Below are 19689 nucleotides of genomic sequence, written 5' to 3' on the forward strand. Positions count from 1 at the left end.
GAGTTCTGGGGAGCCAAAGTTCTGGTCAGATGGTAAATTAGTGCTATACCATCAGCAGCTTGCTCACTAGCTCTCTCATTCACGAATCCAGCAGAGGCTGGGGGCACTTTATGAAGGCCTGAATGAAGCGGAAAGCTGAAGCCTGAGGATCTTGAAATGCTTCTGGAAGGCTGGACCTGCACTTCTAACATAGACCTTAAACAACAGGGCTCTTTTGTGTGGTTTCTGATGCCTGACATGTGACCTAGCAAAAGGGGCAGTGTGACAAGCCCACCATTCATTCATTTACTCAACAAATATTTATTGAGTTCTCTATGTACCAGTCAGCATCCTAGGACTAGGTGGGGATACTGTGGGGTACAAGACAAACAAGGTCCTTGACCTTATGGGACTTACAGACAAAAAAAAAAAAAAAGCACAGAACAGGGAAATGAATAAATGAGATCACTCTCCTCTGCTATGAAGGGTGCAGAGACTTCCAGTGAGGCTAAGAATCCAGAGTCACACTGAGCCTAAGAGCTGAGGTCAGAGTGGGGAGGCAGGGAACAGACCACAGGGGGCTTTGCAGGCCAGTGTAAGGAGTTTTTACATCATACTTAAGGCAGTGGGGATCCTTTGAAGGCCTTTAAATAGGGGAATGAAGTGGGCTGATTTACTTTTCCAATGATAACTTCAGCAGCTGTTTTGTGGTATAAAATGTCAACTCTGAAGTCAGAAGATGACCATGCACTTTGCGAATTCACTGAGATCACTGCCAAAGCTCTTAAGAGTCTCATCTTGTTTCCCTGACAGATAATTTGGTCAAAATAAAGCTGCGTAACATGTGTGGGAGCCAAAAGTGGGAGTCATGCTTTGGTTTCAAATCTTTTCTCCCCCTTACTAGCTATGAGCTCTAGGCAAGTTATTTACTTGTGCCTCAGTTATCTATCTCGGCTGAGAAATGGGGATAATAATAAAAGTTCTTACCATCATAGACCTGTTGTGAAAATGACAATACGGGTGGCTGGTACAATGCAGTAAGCACTCATAAATACTCGCTTTTATTATTTCTTTCAGAGGGTTACCGTGAGCTTCGTATGAGATAATGCCTGTCAGTTGGCTTGTGAAACCGTAGAGACTACCTTAATGGCAGAATTCTCTTTCTTTTCCCTGTCTCTTAAGCGGAACGCAGAACTCTGGGCTATCCAGAGTGGCGCGAGGCCAAGCGCAGCCTCAAAGCGGTCATTGTCGTCGTGCCGCCCCTCCCCCTCCCGGAGTGCATCTCCATGGCAACGCGGGGCTTCGCCTCTCCCCGCCTCCTGGGACCCGCAGACCGGAAGCAGTCCGCGCCGGGGGCTTCTGGGAAACGGTTTGTGAGCGGCGTTTCTGCGTCTGCTTTGGACAGCGAAGCTGCTGCGGATCCTGAGGTGGAGGTTTGCGCGAGAATGGGGGGAAGGGCGTGAGGGGGACGCTGGGCTAAGAGGCTGCGGACCTCTTGGCAGGAATCAGCGAAGAAGCCTGGCGGGGACCTTGGCTTCCCGGGAGGCGCGGAGGACAGGCCGCGGTCTCCGCGTCCAGTAGTTGGGGGGCGGATAGGTGTAGAAGGAAGGCCAGATCGGGCTTTCCGCACTATCGGAGAGTCCTCCATCTCCTGTGTCCTCCGCGACCCTCGTCTTTCCCCATCCCCCATCGGCCGGTTTTGTTCTATTTCGAGGCCTGGCGTCTCGCGGAGGGTTCTGGGACTCGTTTTGGGCGGAGGTGGGAGAGGGCGGGCCTTGCGCAGGGGCTGCCGGGGCTTGTAGTTCCGCCGGACGCGGGCGGAAGTGCCGTAGCCCCGACGCTGTTGGGGCAGTGTGGCCTTTGGTCATCTGAAATCAGCCGGCGGGAGTGCAGGGAAGGGGGGTGGAGGACGCCGGGGCGGGGCTTGCAGGGGAACTCCGCGGGAGTGAGACGAGATCACCTGGGACGCGGCTCCCCGCCCAAACGCTGTAGCGACCACGGGCCTGCCCTCCTTGCACCTGCTTGACGGCCCACGAGCAGGCTGCTGTAAGAGAACATAAAAGGAAGAAAGATTTCTTTTCTGTAGAATGATTGAGCCTTTGATAAGGTAGGGTCCTGGAATAGGAACTAACGAATCTGTTGGCTAAACCCTATTTAAAAGGTCGCCACACTCCAGAGTAATTAAACCTGTCTGCATTACTTGTCTGATAAGGTGTCTTCTGATAATTAGTCTTGTTAGGGTTTCAGGAAGTTGTGTGAAATCTTTGGTTTTCAGATTCTGGTCCCTAAATAGATACACTGTATAGCTGCATGGCTCATTCCTAGTATGTGTTGTAAACAATGGCATGGGCATGACTGTGCAAATACAAGGAAAGGATCAGAAATAGCACAAAGTTTCCCTGAAGGTAGAAGCTGGGAAAACTGTGAGTCATCCAGTGTGAGATGATGACTCTGGGCCTCTGCAAGAAGTTAAGGTGTTATGCTAGTGCCTTTTCTTCATTGAATTTGCCGTGATTAATGCCGGTCATTATAGATTTAAATGCAGTTATGGTGTAGTGGGTGACTGAATAGTGTTTGCATTGCATGGCACCTAGTGGTTAGGTTTTTTTCAGTATTAATCTGTTACTGAGCAAGTGGATATTTTTTCACATATATTTTAAGTCCAGGCAGTTCTTTTTTTTTTTTTTTTTAAGATTTTATTTATTTATTTCACAGAGAGGACCGTGGGAGAGAGGGACACAAGCAGGAGGAGTGGGGGAGGGAGAAGCAGGCTTCCTGCTGAGCAGAGAGCCCAATGTGGAGCTGGATCCCAGGACCCTGGGATCATGACCTGAGCCAAAGGCAGACGCTTAACGACTGAGCCACCCAGGTGCCCCAAGTCCAGGGAGTTCTTAAACATTTAAAAGATCGTTCTTAACTCCTAAAAAACATAACTCCTAAAAAGCATTTTGTTAAAAAATTTTTAAACAGATAACAGAAAAGCAGTCCCTACTTTTAAGACCTACGTGGGTCAAGGACCAGCAGTCCTGAGTTGCAAATAATGTGTTCCAGGGTCAAATGCATTTAGAAAACATTGAGTTAGACAGGTTCTTATTTGGACTCTTTTAATTATTGAAATAAGATTTGTTGACCTAGTAGGTCATATATTGGCCAGCTTTTTTTCCAAAGGGCCAGATAGTAAATATTAGGTTTTTCAGATCATATTGTGTCTGTTGAAACGACTCAACTCTGCCATTGTAGCATGAACCGTGAACAAATAAAATTATTTATGGACTCAGACATTTTTAAATTCTTACCATTTTCACATGTCATGAAGTATTCTTGTGATTTTTGCAACCATGTAAAAGTGAAAACTATTCTTAGTACAGCATTGTACAGAAATGGGCAGCAAGCCAGATTTGGCTGTGAGCTGTAGTTTGCCAACTTCTGCTGTAGGTTATTGATTGGAATTTTTAATCCGGTAAAAAAACAAGTATCTTTTACTTCCTTTATCAGTATATATTCAAATTCTTAGGATATTTGGTTACTTATGTTTGTTTGTTTTAATTTCTTGTCCCTCAGGAGTGCCTGTGAAGAAAACAGAGTATTTCCCTGAGGCCTGTATCCTGCCTTGATTGACTTTTCTTGAAGTATTATAAATCAGGATGTCTGCACAGTCCGTGGAAGAAGATTCAATACTAATAATCCCAACTCCAGATGAAGAGGAAAAAATTCTGAGAGTGAAGTTGGAGGAGGATCCTGATGGTGAAGAGGGATCAAGCATCCCTTGGAACCATCTTCCTGATCCAGAGGTTTTCCGACAGCGATTCAGGCAGTTTGGATACCAGGATTCACCTGGGCCCCGTGAAGCTGTGAGTCAGCTTCGAGAACTTTGCCGTCTATGGCTCAGGCCAGAGACACACACAAAAGAACAAATTTTGGAGCTGGTAGTGCTGGAGCAGTTTGTTGCCATCCTACCCAAGGAATTGCAGACTTGGGTTCGAGAGCATCATCCAGAGAATGGAGAGGAGGCAGTGACAGTGCTGGAGGATTTAGAGAGTGAGCTCGATGATCCTGGACAGCCGGTGAGTCCGCTCGTGTCACTCTCCTGGGTCAGAAGCACTGGCATAGCAGTAGGCAAAGCTGCTGAGTTAATTCTGCTCAACTAAATTAGAATTATGTTTATCCCCGCCCCTCCCCCCACTGTTCCCCTCTAGCTATGCTTCGTCATACAGGCCCTTGCAGTATGTGTGTTGTTACGGTTTCTCTTGTGTGTTTTTAGTTCTGAATCTTACCAAATTTCTTCTCACCTGAATCAAACTCCATTTTTTTCCAGGTTTCTCTCCGTCGACGAAAACGGGAAGTTCTGGTAGAGGAGATAGTTTCTCAAGAAGAAGCTCAGGGATTACCAAATTCTGAGCTTGATGCTGTGGAGAACCAGCTCAAGTGGGCATCCTGGGAGCTCCATTCCCTAAGGCACTGTGGTGAGGACCAAAACTCCAAGTGGGCTAGAGGGTGAAAGAGAGTATGGGCCATTTGTCCAGAACTCCTTGCTTGTTCCCACTAGGGGGTAGGGAATAATCACCTTAACCTGATTTTGTAGACATAGACACACTGTAGGATCTTGATTCTTTTCTTGTAACAGTTGGTTTGCAGACCTCAGGTCTTTTATTCTTAGATATTAACATCATTAGCCTTTTCTTCCCTTTACCTCTTGAAGACCTGCCCATTTCAGACTGGCATTTGACTTATTTTGAGCCAGCACCCGCTTGTCGATTAGGTCCCTTATTATTATTATTTTTTTAATTTAAGATTTTATTTATTTATTAGAGCACGACAGCGGGGAGGAGAGGGAGAAGGAGGCTCCCTACTGAGCAGTGAGTCAGTTGCAGGGCTTGATTCCAGGACTCTGGGATCATGACATGAGCCCAAGGCAGACACTTAACCAACTGAGCCACCCAGTTGCCCCTAGGTCCCTTATTTTGCATGCAGTATTCTCTGTCATCTGTTTCATATCCTTTCAGTCTCCTGCCTAATCCTCTTGGCACAATAAGCTTACCTGAAGCCTCTTCAGATTCATTCTTTTTGTTGCTGAGCACTGAAGTCTTTCTAAATTTTTGGTTATTTTTGTTTTTTCTTCAACCTAAAGTCTTTTTTTGCTAAGAAGTGTCTTTTGTAGAAATGATATTTGCATAAAACTCTTCACATTTTCCAAGTATTTACACAGAAATAGGTCCTGTAGCTAAAATATGCTTTAAGTACAGAAAAATAAAAAGCTCACGATTATAGTAAGTCGTTTAAACTAGTCTTTCCCAGTATATTGGCAGTTGACACCATATACTTAGTATACTTTGATACAAGCCAGTATATTCCTCAACCTGCTGGGTTCTTGTTCATATTTGTTCGAGACTGCTTTGGGAATCTTTCCTTGAGGTAATTGTAGATAATGCTGGTATGTGCCACAGATGGGGTCTCCTCAGGTTTTCTTCCCATTTGAGGGGACAGTGTAGGGAACCAGAACTGGTGGGGTGGGGCTGAGGTCTTCTGAGAGCCTGTAGTTTTACGTGTTTCATGGGACATTCTCTGAAATGAAGTTCGAGAACCACTATCCTTGGTCATTGGAGGTGACGTTTTCTTGGGTAGAAGATTTCTCACCTCCCTGAATTTTAGAATAATTTTCCCTTATTTGTAAATAGCCTTATTTCAGGGGTCAAGTCTTTACCACACTGGGGAACTTCTTTCTTTCTGTGCCGTTTGTCCCCACATAACTTTAACACTTGCTTCTCTTTTGTTCATGTCTCCAGGCCTCACTGATCCCCTGCACCCTTCAGTCTCTTGTTGTTAGTCTTCTCTCTTGACTTTATCCCTTTGGTAATCATTATAGACTTGCCCACTGTTTACCACTTTTCTAATTGCTGCTGCTCACCCTCTAGTAACTGTGCTCTTCAAGGCTTGAAGTTTCAGGAAAGTCTTAGTGAGACTTGTTCATACTGCTTCCTGCAGGTGGGTAATGTACCTCATGTTGGTAATTAATTCAGGCTTTTGTTTCACTGGACTCATTTAACTGAGGCTTAGAAATAATAACTCCTCTAAGTACCATGGCAAATACCTAGTAGTGCAACCTTCATATACAGGAAAACTTTTCATTTACCAAGAGCCTGTTGAATATATGTGTCATGTCCTGAGTTAACAGAGAATACCCTCAGTTTATCTTCATTTTCTTTTTTTTTTAAGATTTTATTTATTTATTTGACAGAGAGAGACACAGCGAGAGAGGGAACACAAGCAGGGGGCGTGGGGGAGGGAGAAGCAGACTTCCTGCTGAGCAGGGAGCCCAATGTGGGGCTCAATCCCAGGACCCTGGGACCATGACCTGAGCCGAAGGCAGACGCTTAACGACTGAGCCACCCAGGCACCCCTATCTTCAGTTTCTTATTAGGACATCTTCCGGGTTCTGCTTTTAATGTAGTGTTGGCCGTGATCTGCCTGCTCTTGCTCATTTCAGAAATAGTCATTTTTCTGACAGACTGCTTGTTATTTACACCATTATATTTTGATGTGATTTCTTTCTTTCTCAGAGCAAAAGAATATTATAATGATTTCCTAATGGCCACTTTTATATTTCTTAAGAAGTTTCAGCCAGACCTAGCTTGCATCACTTTGTCTAACAGTCTTAGACTCTGCCATCATTCTGCCCTTTGTTTTCTGACTAGTATTGTATAGCCCACTTGCTTATGTTACCACTTTTATTCAGATATAACCTTTTAATTCCTCATTATGTTAGCATGCCATTACCTCCCTTAGCCTCATAATCAGTCATTTCAGTTTTTTCTTTTTTGGAGTAGGCAACCTTAACACCGTTTTTCAGAGTGCTGTTTGTACATGTATGCAAGCTGTTTACTTTTAGTTCACTTTTACTAAATTTTTCTTCAGGTCTCTTTCCTTCCAGAATAGGAAACGAGTGATATTTACATTTTTTCTTTATTTCAGACGATGATGGTAGGACTGAAAATGGAGCACTAGCTCCAAAGCAGGAGATTCCTTCAGCAGTAGAATCTCATGAAGTTCCTGGCACTCTCAATATAGGTGTTCCTCAAATTTTTAAGTACGGAGAAGCCTGTTTCCCCAAGGGCAGATTTGAAAGAAAGAGAAATCCCTCTCGAAAGAAACAACATATATGTGATGAATGTGGAAAACACTTCAGTCAGGGCTCAGCCCTCATTCTTCATCAAAGAATCCACAGTGGGGAGAAACCCTATGGATGTGTTGAATGTGGGAAAGCATTCAGCAGAAGTTCTATCCTTGTGCAACATCAGAGAGTCCATACTGGAGAAAAACCTTACAAATGTCTTGAATGTGGAAAAGCCTTTAGCCAGAATTCTGGGCTCATTAATCATCAGAGAATCCATACTGGGGAGAAACCTTATGAATGCGTTCAGTGTGGGAAATCTTATAGTCAGAGCTCAAATCTTTTTAGACATCAGCGAAGACACAATGCAGAGAAACTTCTGAATGTTGTGAAAGTTTAAGAAATTACAAAAAAAAATCAGCACTCAGGTCTTTTTCTTCAGAAATGAAGACAAAATTAAAAACATGAAATGATACATAATAGTTTTATTTCCCTATATAGACTGTTAAGAAAATCCACTGGGAAATGTAGAAAATCTTCACCCACTATTACTTTATCTTGAAAGAAACAATGTCATACCTGCCTAGAAACTGAAATTTTAAACTTAATTCAGGTGTTAATTCCTAAATCTTCCATGTGATGTTTATATTCTTATTATTTTTCCAAATAATGAACTACCTGATTCTTTGTCCCTTAAAAGTTTCCTTTTTAGACAGACATTATTTCTGTGTTGATCATTAAAATGTTCTTTGCAAGGATACATTCCCTTCTACATTAAAAGGCTACATAAGAATTATAAAATTTGAAAACTGAAACCATTTTTTAAAAAATTTACCCTTCTGCTTCCTTTTACCTATTTTGAATATGCGTTTCAGAAAATAGAAGATAAAGGATGACCAAAAGCCTCAAAGTAAAATGAGCCTTAAAACTCAGATAAGTGATGGTGATAAAACATCAAAAAGTGAATGGGACATCTAGATTGGGCAAGATAAACAAATACTTTGATCCAAGAATTGAAGTATATCAAGAATTTATCTCAGTGTAATTATCTGCCTGCAGGGAAGCTCAAAACACCGCTTATCCTGTCTAATTTGAAGGCATCCCGCTAATGAGATTACTGTTCTGTGTTACCAGTAGAAAATGGACAGTGTGAACAAGAAACACTTCTAAAACTATGAGAGTAAACGTTCTAACGCTAGGGAAGAATTTGTAGTGAATGGCAGTGTTGAAGGGCAAATGTAAACATGAGGGTAATGGGCTGTCTTGGCTTTTAGAAAACAAAAAGAGACTTGAAGATCTAATTTATTATTTTGCCTTTCTTTTTGTTAAGGACATAAAAATCCATGACAGGTGGGCAACAAGTATCAGGTTTGCTGTTTTATTCTTTTGGTACAAAAGGGTTGCACACCAGGCTAACAAAACAGCCATGCATTTATTATTAAACATTTTCTACCGACAAGGCACTGTGCTAGGTACTGTAACCCTACCGTAGGTAGGTAGCTATTTCTTCCACTGTAAATCATTGGGGATTTGGTCTAAAGCTGTTTCATGTGAGTTAGCTTCTTCCCTCTGTTTGAGCAGTCCTGGGGGAGGTCACCTCTGAGATTCCCAGAGCCATAGTTCTCTTACCAGGGTGTTGTGTTTGGGGGAAAGGAAGACTCAGCTCAAAGAGCTAGCCAGCTCTCCAGCAATCTTCAGAGGTGAGTCCAAGATACTCTTATCACAGTTTGGAGGTTTGTGGGTCTTTTAAAAAAACTAATCAATCTCTAGTAGCATCGAGGTTGTACTTACATGTTAAGTTGAATGGATTGTTCTATTTAAAAATAAACAATAGGCTATTAACAACTAGTTTATTAACTATCAGAATTGATTGAACTATTTTTTTTTTAAATTTTAAGTCTTAACACATTTTTAAAAATGTATAAAAGTAATACATTGTAGTAGTAGGATTATATACTCCTTGGCTGAGAATCCCAAGTACTGTGGTTTTACTGTTTAGTGGAAAACTCTGGAAGTTAAAATAGAGAATACGGAAAAGGCTTTTTTATAGTGGGCATTAATTGTGTGGAAAATGACCCATGTGAATAAAAAGATTTCATAGTTCCAGAGATTTTGGTTACATCTGGTGCTTGGATCAAATTTAAAAATGGAAGGTGAGATTTGCATGAGCCTGTTAAAAAGCATAGTAATAAATGCAAGGCCAGCTGGTGGAAAAGTGAGGCAGAATGGAGCTTGTTTATAGATTTTTCTGATAACAATTAATTATAAGAAATGTGCTTTATAGATTAAGATTTATTGAAGTATAAATATGTAGTAATGATATAATGTATTTTAAGTTATACAAGAAAATGTAGGGACTTTTGTTTGGGTCTTTTTCTCTTTGTGGCTGAGAGGAAACAAGTCAATGTCCAATAAAGCTATAAACTCCTCCGCTCTAAGATAAAACGATCTTGAGTTGATTTATTTATTTATAACTGGCTTCTTTCCAAGTAGGTTTTGAGGTGGCATATTTTTAATTCTTCTGCTGAGATGACAGAATTCTTGTATCAGAGTAGGTAAGAAGGGAGGCACCTCTCAGTTGCTAGAATTTCACTCTCTTTTTTAGATCTTGTATCTTTCCTGTATACAAAGAAGCTTCCCTGTGGTACAGTTGTCACAAATGCCAAAGATGTTTGGTATAATGTCAGAGCTTAGAGAAAGTGATGGTAGACTTGGCAAATGTGAGTTTGTCTTGTCAGCTCTGATACCTGTGCATTGTTTAGAAAGGATTCTGAGGCCAAGGCAAGGCTCTGTGGGGAAAATGGGCTGGACCCAAAAAGACTGGATTAGGGTACATGGGAAAAGAAATGGCAGTCTGTGTACTCACCATCTCTGGGTAGGCTAAGTCCCCACTAGACAAACTGATTTAAAATAACTCTTCAGTGATTTATTATTTCATCCAGATGTTAATTGATACCCACACAGATCATCGTAGTTAGCAATTTTGGGGGCTGCGCGGCCTCTGATGAGGTGCTGATCTGTCAGTTGCCAAGCAGTGCCATCTGTTTGGTTAGTAAAAGAGCAGTCATTGTTACTGGCATGCAGACTGCTGATGACTGCCCGATAGCTACTGAGCATTTGCTCCTTACTGCTGAATTTTCTTCTGGTTTTCTTGGAGGTTAAACTCCCAAAATTTAATTTAGCAATATGTGGATCACATTTATGTAAATTGAAGGGAGGGGTGTATGTATTGACATAATCTGCACGCCAGGCATTGGATTAGTCACTCTACCTATCTCACTTAGATTTGTAGGCAAGGAAAGAACGATTCCGAGATTGTGTGACTTGCATGTGGCCAATTAGAGCTAAAACTCAAATCTAGTTCTGGAACTTAACAGGGATATCTATTTTTTCACAGTGCAGTGAGTGATGGCTGTTAAACCTTGATTGATAAATTTTATGCTTTTTCTGGTTAACAAATTTAAAAACTTATTAAACCCGTTCATTTGAATTTTCTACAATACAGAAATGTTAAATGGCAAAAGAACATTCCTTTTCACACTATTACTTAGAAGTAATAATTACTTGGTTTGCTATTTTTCCAGACTTAGGCATATACATATTTAAGCAAAGTGTGTTAATAGTTGACACTGTGGTTGCTGCACACGGGCAGTGTTGGAAGTGCTTTACCGTGGATTAACTCTTAATCCTCACAGCAACCATATGAGGTAGGTACATATCCCCATTTTCCGTGTACTGCGCTGAAACTTGCCTCCCCTCCCCCTCGCCTTGAGGAAGACACTGTTCTTTATAGCTGCTCACTACTCCATTGCATGAATATACTGTAATTTATTTAACCCCTTATTGACGGAAAAGTTCTTTCCAATTTCTTATTATAGATAAAGGTATTGTTACCATTCTTACCCATCTATTTTGCTGCCTGTGTGGATATTTCTGTAGGATAAATAGCAAGAAATAGATTTATCGGGTCAGAGAATGTGCACATTTAACATTTTGAGAACTATCACCAAAAAGATGGTACCGATTTACAACTCCCATCAGTAGAGTGCCTGATTGCCTCCACCCCCACCAACCCTGAATCCTGAAATATTTTTACCAATCTGGTAGGCAAAACATGTCTTTCTTTTTATTAATAAGAAGGAACATCTTTTTTATGTTTATTGGCCATTTGCATTTAATTATGAAAGTATAAATGACTACCATCTCGTTACACAAAACTTAAATGATACACAAGTATAAGAGCAAAGAGACCCTTTTCTCCAGCACTTGTCACATTCCACTGTCCGCAGTTTGACATCCATCCATTGAGTTGCCTTTCCGTACATTTCCATATGAATATACATACACTAAATAAATGCTATTTTTACATAAATAAGATCATAGATGTGTATTGTTCAGCTTGCTTTTTTTTTTTTCCTTTAGTCTCAAAAATCCTGTGGTCTTTAAATTTCTTTAATGGTTGATTAGGATGCACTACTATGAAAATCCCATTATTCAACTTTTCCCTTATTTTTTCTCTTGCTATTACACTGCCAAAGTAAACATCTTTTTCATGTATTTCTGTAAACGTGTGAATTTCTTTAGGATGGAGTTGTATGAGGTGGATGGTTGGGTCCAAGGATGTGCTTTCTGATAGACCCATCTTAGCCTTCCCAAAGGTCTTCATAACTGTTTTTACCCTATGTATGGAAAATGCTCATTTCCCCACATAGCCTTACCTACGCTTGTTAATTTTTATCTGATGGGCAATAAAGAAAAAAAATCATCTTGTATTTCCCTGATTGATGGTGAGGTTGAGGTTATTTTCATATGTTTATTGGCGACTTTTATCATGGATTGTTTGTTCATGTCCTTTACCTATAATAGCTTTTCTGTTGGGTTATGTGTGGATCTATGTTGTTGGGTGTTTTTTTTGTTGTTGTTCAGCATCTCTTTCCCCATCCTCTGGTAACAGAATCCTTATTTATTGTGGGGAACCCATTCCCTGTGGCTTAGATGAGTAGGTGACCAGGTCTGGCCTTCCTGAGTCCTGCAGCTTCTTAGCCACAGTGATTAAAGAATGGGCATGTGACTCGAGCCAGGCTAAAGAGAGCTCTCGACAGAACTTCTGCTGGAACTATTGGAAAGAAGGCTGTACAGAGATCCCACGAACTAAGGACTGTGTAAGCCTGAATTTACATCATGTGGAGAGAGTCTGAGGAGAAACTCAGAGGCTAGCAGAAAGGAATGAGAACTCAGTTCTGATGTCATTTTTCTGGAGGCCCTAGATCCAGCTGTGCCTAAAGCCTGCCCTACCTCCGAACTTTAAAGTTTTGTGAGCCAATAAAGTCCCTTTCTTGTTTAAAATAACTGAATTGGGTTTCTGTCCTGATTAATATAGGTTCTTTGTATTTTCTTATTTGTAGAAAAGCTTTGTAATTCTAAACTCTAGAATTAACACTTTATGCACTATAGGTTAATAAAATTAGCATGGCCTTCCATGACTTGGCCTCTGTCAACTTCTGCCATTTGTTACTCCACTCTGCACCACACACATAACATTTTACATTCCAACAATAACTAAACATTGGTGTTGGGAACATCTGTGGATGAAAAGCTTTTTGCACAATCGTGCCTGGCGTTTCTCTTCCATCCTTCATACAGATTCATTAATCTAGAGCTCAAGACTGGGGATTACACTGCCAAGTCTATGCTGTACCCACCTCCAAACATTACTCTTGGAGCATTCCCCTCAAGAACCCCCTGTATGTGACCCTTGAAGCCCCTCCCCAAACATGGTTCTCTGGGGCCCTAATTTTATTATCAGACCCGTGGATTTGAAGTTGCTAATGTTCAAAACTTTATTAGAGTTTACGTCTGTGGCTTTTGTGTGTGGAAACTACACACGGCAGCAGAGAAAGGAAAAGCATATTGTATGTCATATGAGTGGTAAGGAGAAAATAAATTGGAAAAAATGTGGAATTTGAGGAAAGATGGGAATAAGTATAAGAAAGCAAGCCATGAAACTGGAGGAAAGACATTCCATGCATGGGAATAGCAAGTGCAAATAGCTTGATGTGGGAGCAATGATTTGTTCAAGAAACAGAAGGCAGAGTCACTGAAGCAGAATAAACATGAGGTAAAGTAGTGGGTGAAGCCAGGGAATAAATGGGGTAAGGGGGGAGGGTGGGGCCAGATCGTGGAAGACCTGGTTAGCCATTGTTAGGACTATGACTTACACTTTGAATGAGAGGGGAAACCATTTTTGGGCAAAGAAGTAGCATGACTAGGTGCTGAGAATAGAACAAAGTGTCCAGCTCCCTATGTAAATTCTTAAAAATGTTTCTTTGCCTGTTTTCTTTATGAAGTAATAATAGAGTTTAGAAATAAAAATCACCCAAAAAGTGACCCATAAGTTCACAATCCTAGTAACATCCCATTAACATTTTAATTTTCTCTATCCACCTATATAAATGTTCTCTCCATCCCTATCCCCGTCTATACCTATTACACTGATATTTACAACTGGGGAAAAAAAAGTTAGAAAAGAGTAAAGTGTCCATATCTTGGTGTGCTAATGCCTTCTTCCCTCTTAACTTTGGATCATCTGTTCTGCCTGAATCCTCCACTGGCCCTAACCTGTCCTCTCACACTTACTCAAAGGCATGTTCCCAACACTCTCCATCTTGCATTATCAATTTTCCTCTCCTGGATTTTTCTGATTATGATGGAAATTTGTTTTGTTTTTAAATCATGAACACACAAAATCCATTGGGCCAAGATGACCAGATCTAACCTGCCTGAACAAACGTTGCAAAATACATACAGCAAAGGATCAGAGAGATGGGATTCCTGAGAGATGGGAAACAAGTGAAGCAAATTTGAGTGGTCTCAGTTTACTACCTGGAGAGAGTTTCTAGCACACAGCACAGGAAAGAAGAACTCAAGCAGAGCCTGGCAGGCTCCCTGAATTGAGAAGATGGAGCCAGGGGTCCTCGGAGGCCACGGTGGCTAGCTTTTGCAGGGCAATGTACCAGATAGAGAACTAGACAGAGAACACTGGAGATCTGCAAAGGGCCCCCCTCGAGTCCAGTACTGATGAGCACCTGTGTATAGGGAAACTACCTGAGGCGGGGAAAGAATGATCCAAAAGGATTAGAGAGAGAAATCACTGGAGCTCACCAAGGGTATCTGAGTAGAAAACCTCATAATTCACAGGGCGTCAGAACATTGGTTCTCAAGTGCAATTTTGCCTACCACTACTGCCCTCCCCCCTCCCTGACATTTGGCAACATCTGGAGACCTTTTCTTGGGTTGTTACACCGGAGAAGATGGTTCTACTGGCATCTAGTCGGTAGAGGCCAGAGATGCTGCTAAACATCCTACAATGCATAACAAATTACCCAGCCCTAAATATCAACCTTGCTGAGGCTGAGAAACTCTGGGTTTGGATAATAGGAAGGGTCCTGCCTCCTTAGTGGAGAAAAATGTACCCTAGACTCATATTCCCTAAAAGACACTTAAGAGCAAGACCTGAGAGGATAAAACTGTATCCAAATAATTTAAATACATCCCATAACAAAACTCAAGAATATATAAAAAATATCTAGCACCTGCTAAGGCACAATGCATAATGTCTGGCATCCAATCAAAAACTATAAATCATGGGGCGCCTGGGTGGCTCAGATGGTTAAGCGTCTGCCTTCGGCTCAGGTCATGATCCCAGGGTCCTGGGATCAAGCCCCACATCGGGCTCCTGGCTCAGCGGGGAGTCTACTTCTCCCTCTCCCTCTGCCTCTCCCACTGTTCATGCTCTCTCTCTCTCTGTATCTGTGTGTCTCAAATGAATAAATAAAATATTTTAAAAAATTATAAAATCATGTGGGGCGCCTGGGTGGTTCGGTCGTTAAGTGTCTGCCTTCGGCTCAGGTCATGATCCCAGGGTCCTGGGATGGAGCCCCGCACTGGGCTCCCTGCTCAGCAGGAAGCCTGCTTCTCCTTCTCCCACTCCCCCTGCTTGTGTTCCCTCTCTAGCTGTGTCTATCTCTGTCAAATAAATAAAATCTTTAAAAAAAAAAAACTATAAATCATGCAAAGAAGCAGGAAAATACAACCCATAATAAGAAAAACCACTCAACTAAATTGGCCCAGAAATGACAAAGAATTAATAGACAAGCCCATAAAGATAATTATAACTACATTCCATATGATCAAGAAGCTACTGGAAACACGGCATGTTTGGTGGAGACATGAAAGTTACAAAAAGCAACCAAACTAAACTTCTAGAGACAAAAACTACAATGTCTGAGATTTAAAACAAAAACAAAAACAACAAAAAACACACAGATGGGATTAATTGTAGTTAAAGTGTAATAGAAGAAAGGAAGAAAAAAAATTATAGTATATAAGACATAGTAATAGAAACTCTGCAAAATGAAAAGCAGAGGAAAAGAAAACACTGAGAAAAAATGAGTAGAGCATCGACAGCTGTGGTACAATTTCAAGCGTCTTAGAGGGTTAGCGGGAACACCCACCCTGCAAATAGGAAGCGGCTTGTAAACTGGGTTTGGAACAATGACTAATTAGGCACCTTAAAACGAACATGCCCCAACGTCAAACCTTTAATTTCTCCCCACACCTGTTCTTTTCATAGTCTCCTTTATCTTGGAAAGTGGCAATTTTGTCCTTCCAGTTGCTCAGGCCAATAGCCTCCCTGCTTCCCTGCTTGCTGTACTCTGCTCAGTTCTCAACACAGCAGCTAGCTCATGGAAGTCAGACCACGTCACTTTGGCTTAAAATCCTGTTCCTTTTTGCTCCATTTAAATGTCAAAGGGGCACTGCATCTGCCATTTACTCTTAAACTATTCAGAAAAAAACCCTACATATAGATAGAATAGATAGATAGATAGATAGATAGATAGATAGATAGATAGATAGATACAGATCTATCTGGTTAAACAAAGCAGGTAGATAGAAAATTATAAAGAAATTGTAATAAAATGCCAACACTTGGGGAATCTGGATTAAGGGTGTCTGGGAATTCTTTGTACTATTCTTGCAATTTTCTATACATGTGAAATTATGTCAGAAGTCAAAGTTAAAGAAAACATAATGGCCCAGTAAGGGTGAATTACTAAAGGAAAATCAGGGTAGGTGCTATTATTGAGAAAGCTTGGGGTGGGGATGGGGGTGGGGTGGGAGGGAATACTGAGAAAGCAATTATAAATATCCACTCTGGCCATGATTTAATGTGATGATGTAGAGCTGTGCTTATGGACATGTAAAATGTTAATAACAATGGGGAAAATTTAGTTTACCATTACTAGTATTGTTTTTGGAAAAATAGTACACATATATATGTAGAATGGCACACACCAAAATTCTAGGTTCTCAAAATAGGCTTCTGGAGACAGTGATTTTTATCTTTATTCTTTTACATATTACCAATTTATTTTCTTTTTACAATAAGCTAGCAGCATATTTATAATCAGCAAAAAAAAAATCAGTAAAAGTTATAAAGAAAATTCTCATTTAGGTCAGGAGTCAGCAACTGTTTTCTGTAAAGGGCCAGATAATGACTATCTTCAGCTTTGCAGGCCCTACAGTTTCTGCTGCAACTCTGAAACTCTGCCATTGTAGCCGAAAGCAGCCGTAGAAACACACGAACAAATGGGCATGGCTGGGTTCCATTAAAACACTATTTACAAAAACAAGTGGCAGCCTGGGCTTCCTGGTACTTTGCTGACCCGTAATTTAGATGGATACTTTTTTCCCTAAAGAATGGTTTACAGGTGGGGCGCCTGGGTGGCTCAGGTCATGATCCCAGGGTCCTTGGATTGAGCACTGCGTCAGGCTCCCTGCTCTGCGGAGAGCCTGCTTCTCGCTCTCCCTTCCCCCCCGTTTGTGCTCTCTAGCTCTTTCTCTCTGTCTCTCAAGTAGATAAATAAAATCTTTTTTTTTTTTTTTTTTTTTTTTTAAAGGCAAGAAATGTTCCCATTCCTATAGAACTTCGTATGGGCCCCCTGGACCAACTGATGGTCTAGAATTCCACTGGTTCCATGCAATTAGCTATATCATTGAGTAAGTAGGCTAAAATCCAATGAAAATGTCTAACCCAGACCACGTTTATAAACAAATAACAAACGCTTTGTCTAGAGAAGTGTAATGTGATAAAATATGCATTGTAGATATTGTAGATGGATTTGGTCTGTCCGAAAAAAGATTCCTTTTAATATGCCCTGGAGGCTCAGCTGACAGCTGGAGTGATCAAAGGCCTAAAGGATATCCTAGGGAGATGTGGCGAGATGGGTGTGCCAAAGTCCTGGAGAAAGCCAGGCTCCTCCTGGCCTTGTTCCAGGAATGAGATCTTCCCCTGTAAGGAGCATAATCTACAGCTTCCATAAAATTAGTTGGGTAATGTACCATCTTTTCCTATTACCCTGAAGAGATTGTGTAAGATTGGTTTATTTCTTCCTTTAACATCTGGAAGTATTCCCCACTGTGATATCTGGCCTGGAATATTCTTTATAGGAAAAATTTTAAACTACAGATAGATTTCCTTAATAGACCCCAAATTATTTAGATTTCATATTTCTTCTTGTGTTAATTTGGGATAAAATTTCAAAATTTTTGATAAAATTATTAATCATATCCTTCATATTATATCTGTAATGGCTGTAGATCTGCATTGATGGCCACTTTTGTACTCCTTACACTGAGAGACGGTCCTTCTCTCTTTTTTTTTCTTGATCAGTTTTGCTAGGGCATTATCAATTTTATTCTTTTCAAAAGCTGAACTGAAATGTTTGTTTTCTATTTCATTAATTCATGCTCTACAATTTCTTTCCTTTCGTTCTTTTTCCTTTCATTTTTTAAAAGAAACCGTTTATTGTCTGTCGACTGTATTTCCATTTTCTGTTGAAGTGTCTGTGGAAGAACAGCTTAAAACCACTCAGTAGTCATTCCTATCCATTCAGTGGCCTGAGCAGTGGGAACTGCAGACCAGTTTCCAGGAGGGATCTGCTGAATAGGCACCGAGGGCACCTGCACGCTTCAGAGCAGTCTGCAACCCCAGGCTGAGTAGCAGTGAACTCAGGAGCTGGAGCTGTCCCTTCACCCTGAAATTCCTCCTTGGTCACAACCTTCTCAGCAGCGGCCTGCTCTTCCCCGGCCATCTCTTCAGGATCTCTGTAGAAGCAGAGATCAGGCAATGACCTCCTCTAGCTGTTCACGGGAAATGGTGCCACGCATGCGCAGACCTCCTTGGGCCAGCATCCACATCAGACCCAGTGAGTGAGCTCCCTTGCTGCACGCGATGGCTGTGTCCACACACAGCAGGTGAGTTGCTCTACCATTGCTGTGGTAGGCAGGTCAACACGAGACACCCCTGTGACAGGCCGGTGGTCAGCCCCGGCATCGGTAACCGCCAGAAGTCTCGGCTCCTGGAAGGCTGCCTGGATCTGGTTAGTGAAGGCTCCGGGAGCGAAGTGGCCAGCAATAAGGGGTGACTCCAGTGCCAGCAGCGAAGTACGGCACAACTCACTGGCCCAGTATTCCTGGAGGTCATGATACTGACATCAGTTGGGTTTCAACAGCAACAATGGCATGAGCTGCCAACAGAGGCTTCTCCTAGGTTCTCTCCAAATTTATGATAAAGATGCCATCACTTTTCCTTTTGTAGATGTACTTGGTACCACCTGCGTGGGTTCCTGCTGCAAGGAATTTGACAACACCCTCTTCCTTCATTTGCAGGACATCAAATATTCTGGACATTGTGAAAATTGCCCTTTAAGCTACGACAGGAACCCAGAACACCACTGTATGAACCTCTCTCTACATTCTTTCTTTACATTTACTTACTGTTCCTTTTCTAACTTCTTGCAGTGGGTATTTAAATCAGTGAATTGTAGCCCTTTCTTTCCTAATATACGCACTGAATGCTATAAATTTCTCTTTAATCAGGGCTTTAGTTCTTTCCCATAATTTTCACTGTTATCCAGACAAAAATACCTCTCAAATTTCCACTATGCTTGCTTCTTTTACCTACAGGTGATTTAAATTGTCTTAATTTCTAAACATTTGGGAATTTTTTTTTTTTTTTTAGTGTGTGTTACTGATTTCTAGCTAATTTTACGGTTGTCTGAAAACATATGCTAAGTCTTGCTGTCCAATGTGGTAGCCACTAACCAGATGTGGCTATTTAAATAAAATATTGTTCATCAGTCACATTAGCCACATTTTAAGGGCTCAGTAGCCACATGTGGCTAGTGACTACTGTATTAGCTGTGTGATTACTGTATTGAACAATACTGACAAGAACATACTAAGTTCTATTGGACAGCACTACGCTAAATTATTTCAATCTGATGAGATTTGTTGACGCTTGCTTTACAAACCAGCACACAGTCAGCTTTGGTAAATGCTCTTTGTACACCCAAAAGGAGTTTTCTGCCAGTGTTGGTTGTACTGTTACCTATATGTCAATTAGGTCATTTTGCTAAAATATCCTGTAAGTCCACATGTACTCTATTCTTAAACATTTTTTTCCGCTTGTTTACTGAGAGCTGTGTGAAAGTCTTCTACTAGGATTGTAGATTTATCTTTCTCATTTTAGTTTTGTCGAT

At 41.2% G+C, this 19689-nt stretch overlaps 2 protein-coding genes across 7 annotated transcripts in view; both read left to right on the top strand.

Moving 5' to 3' along the window:
- The window catches only part of LOC118533873 (zinc finger and SCAN domain-containing protein 30), a 508183-nt gene that overhangs the window by 450741 nt on the left and 37753 nt on the right, over positions 1-19689 (top strand). The window lies entirely within an intron of this gene.
- Positions 1287-19573, top strand: ZNF24 (zinc finger protein 24). 4 transcript variants are annotated; one of them, XM_078060436.1, is made up of 4 exons: positions 1287-1406; positions 3541-4043; positions 4295-4442; positions 18043-19573. In XM_078060436.1, exons 2-4 carry the CDS (start codon positions 3624-3626, stop codon positions 18048-18050), a joined length of 576 nt encoding a protein of 191 aa, XP_077916562.1. In that variant the 5' UTR covers positions 1287-1406; positions 3541-3623; the 3' UTR covers positions 18051-19573. The 4 variants fall into 4 exon arrangements, with proteins under 4 accessions (XP_077916562.1, XP_035945252.1, XP_035945253.1 ...); XM_036089359.2 differs by lacking the exon at positions 18043-19573 and adding an exon at positions 6949-12436; XM_036089360.2 differs by lacking the exon at positions 18043-19573 and adding an exon at positions 6949-12436 and having other exon boundaries at positions 1298-1412.

This window comes from Halichoerus grypus, chromosome 13, assembly GCF_964656455.1.
Source record: "Halichoerus grypus chromosome 13, mHalGry1.hap1.1, whole genome shotgun sequence".
In the NCBI taxonomy this organism is placed as follows: Eukaryota; Metazoa; Chordata; class Mammalia; order Carnivora; family Phocidae; genus Halichoerus; species Halichoerus grypus.

Coding starts and splice junctions, on each gene's coding strand:
- ZNF24 (XM_036089359.2), top strand. CDS start 3,624: ATGTCTGCACAGTCCGTGGAAGAAGATTCAATACTAATAATCCCAACT. Junction 4,044..4,294: donor TCGATGATCCTGGACAGCCG/GTGAGTCCGCTC, acceptor ATTTTTTTCCAG/GTTTCTCTCCGTCGACGAAA. Junction 4,443..6,948: donor CCATTCCCTAAGGCACTGTG/GTGAGGACCAAA, acceptor TCTTTATTTCAG/ACGATGATGGTAGGACTGAA.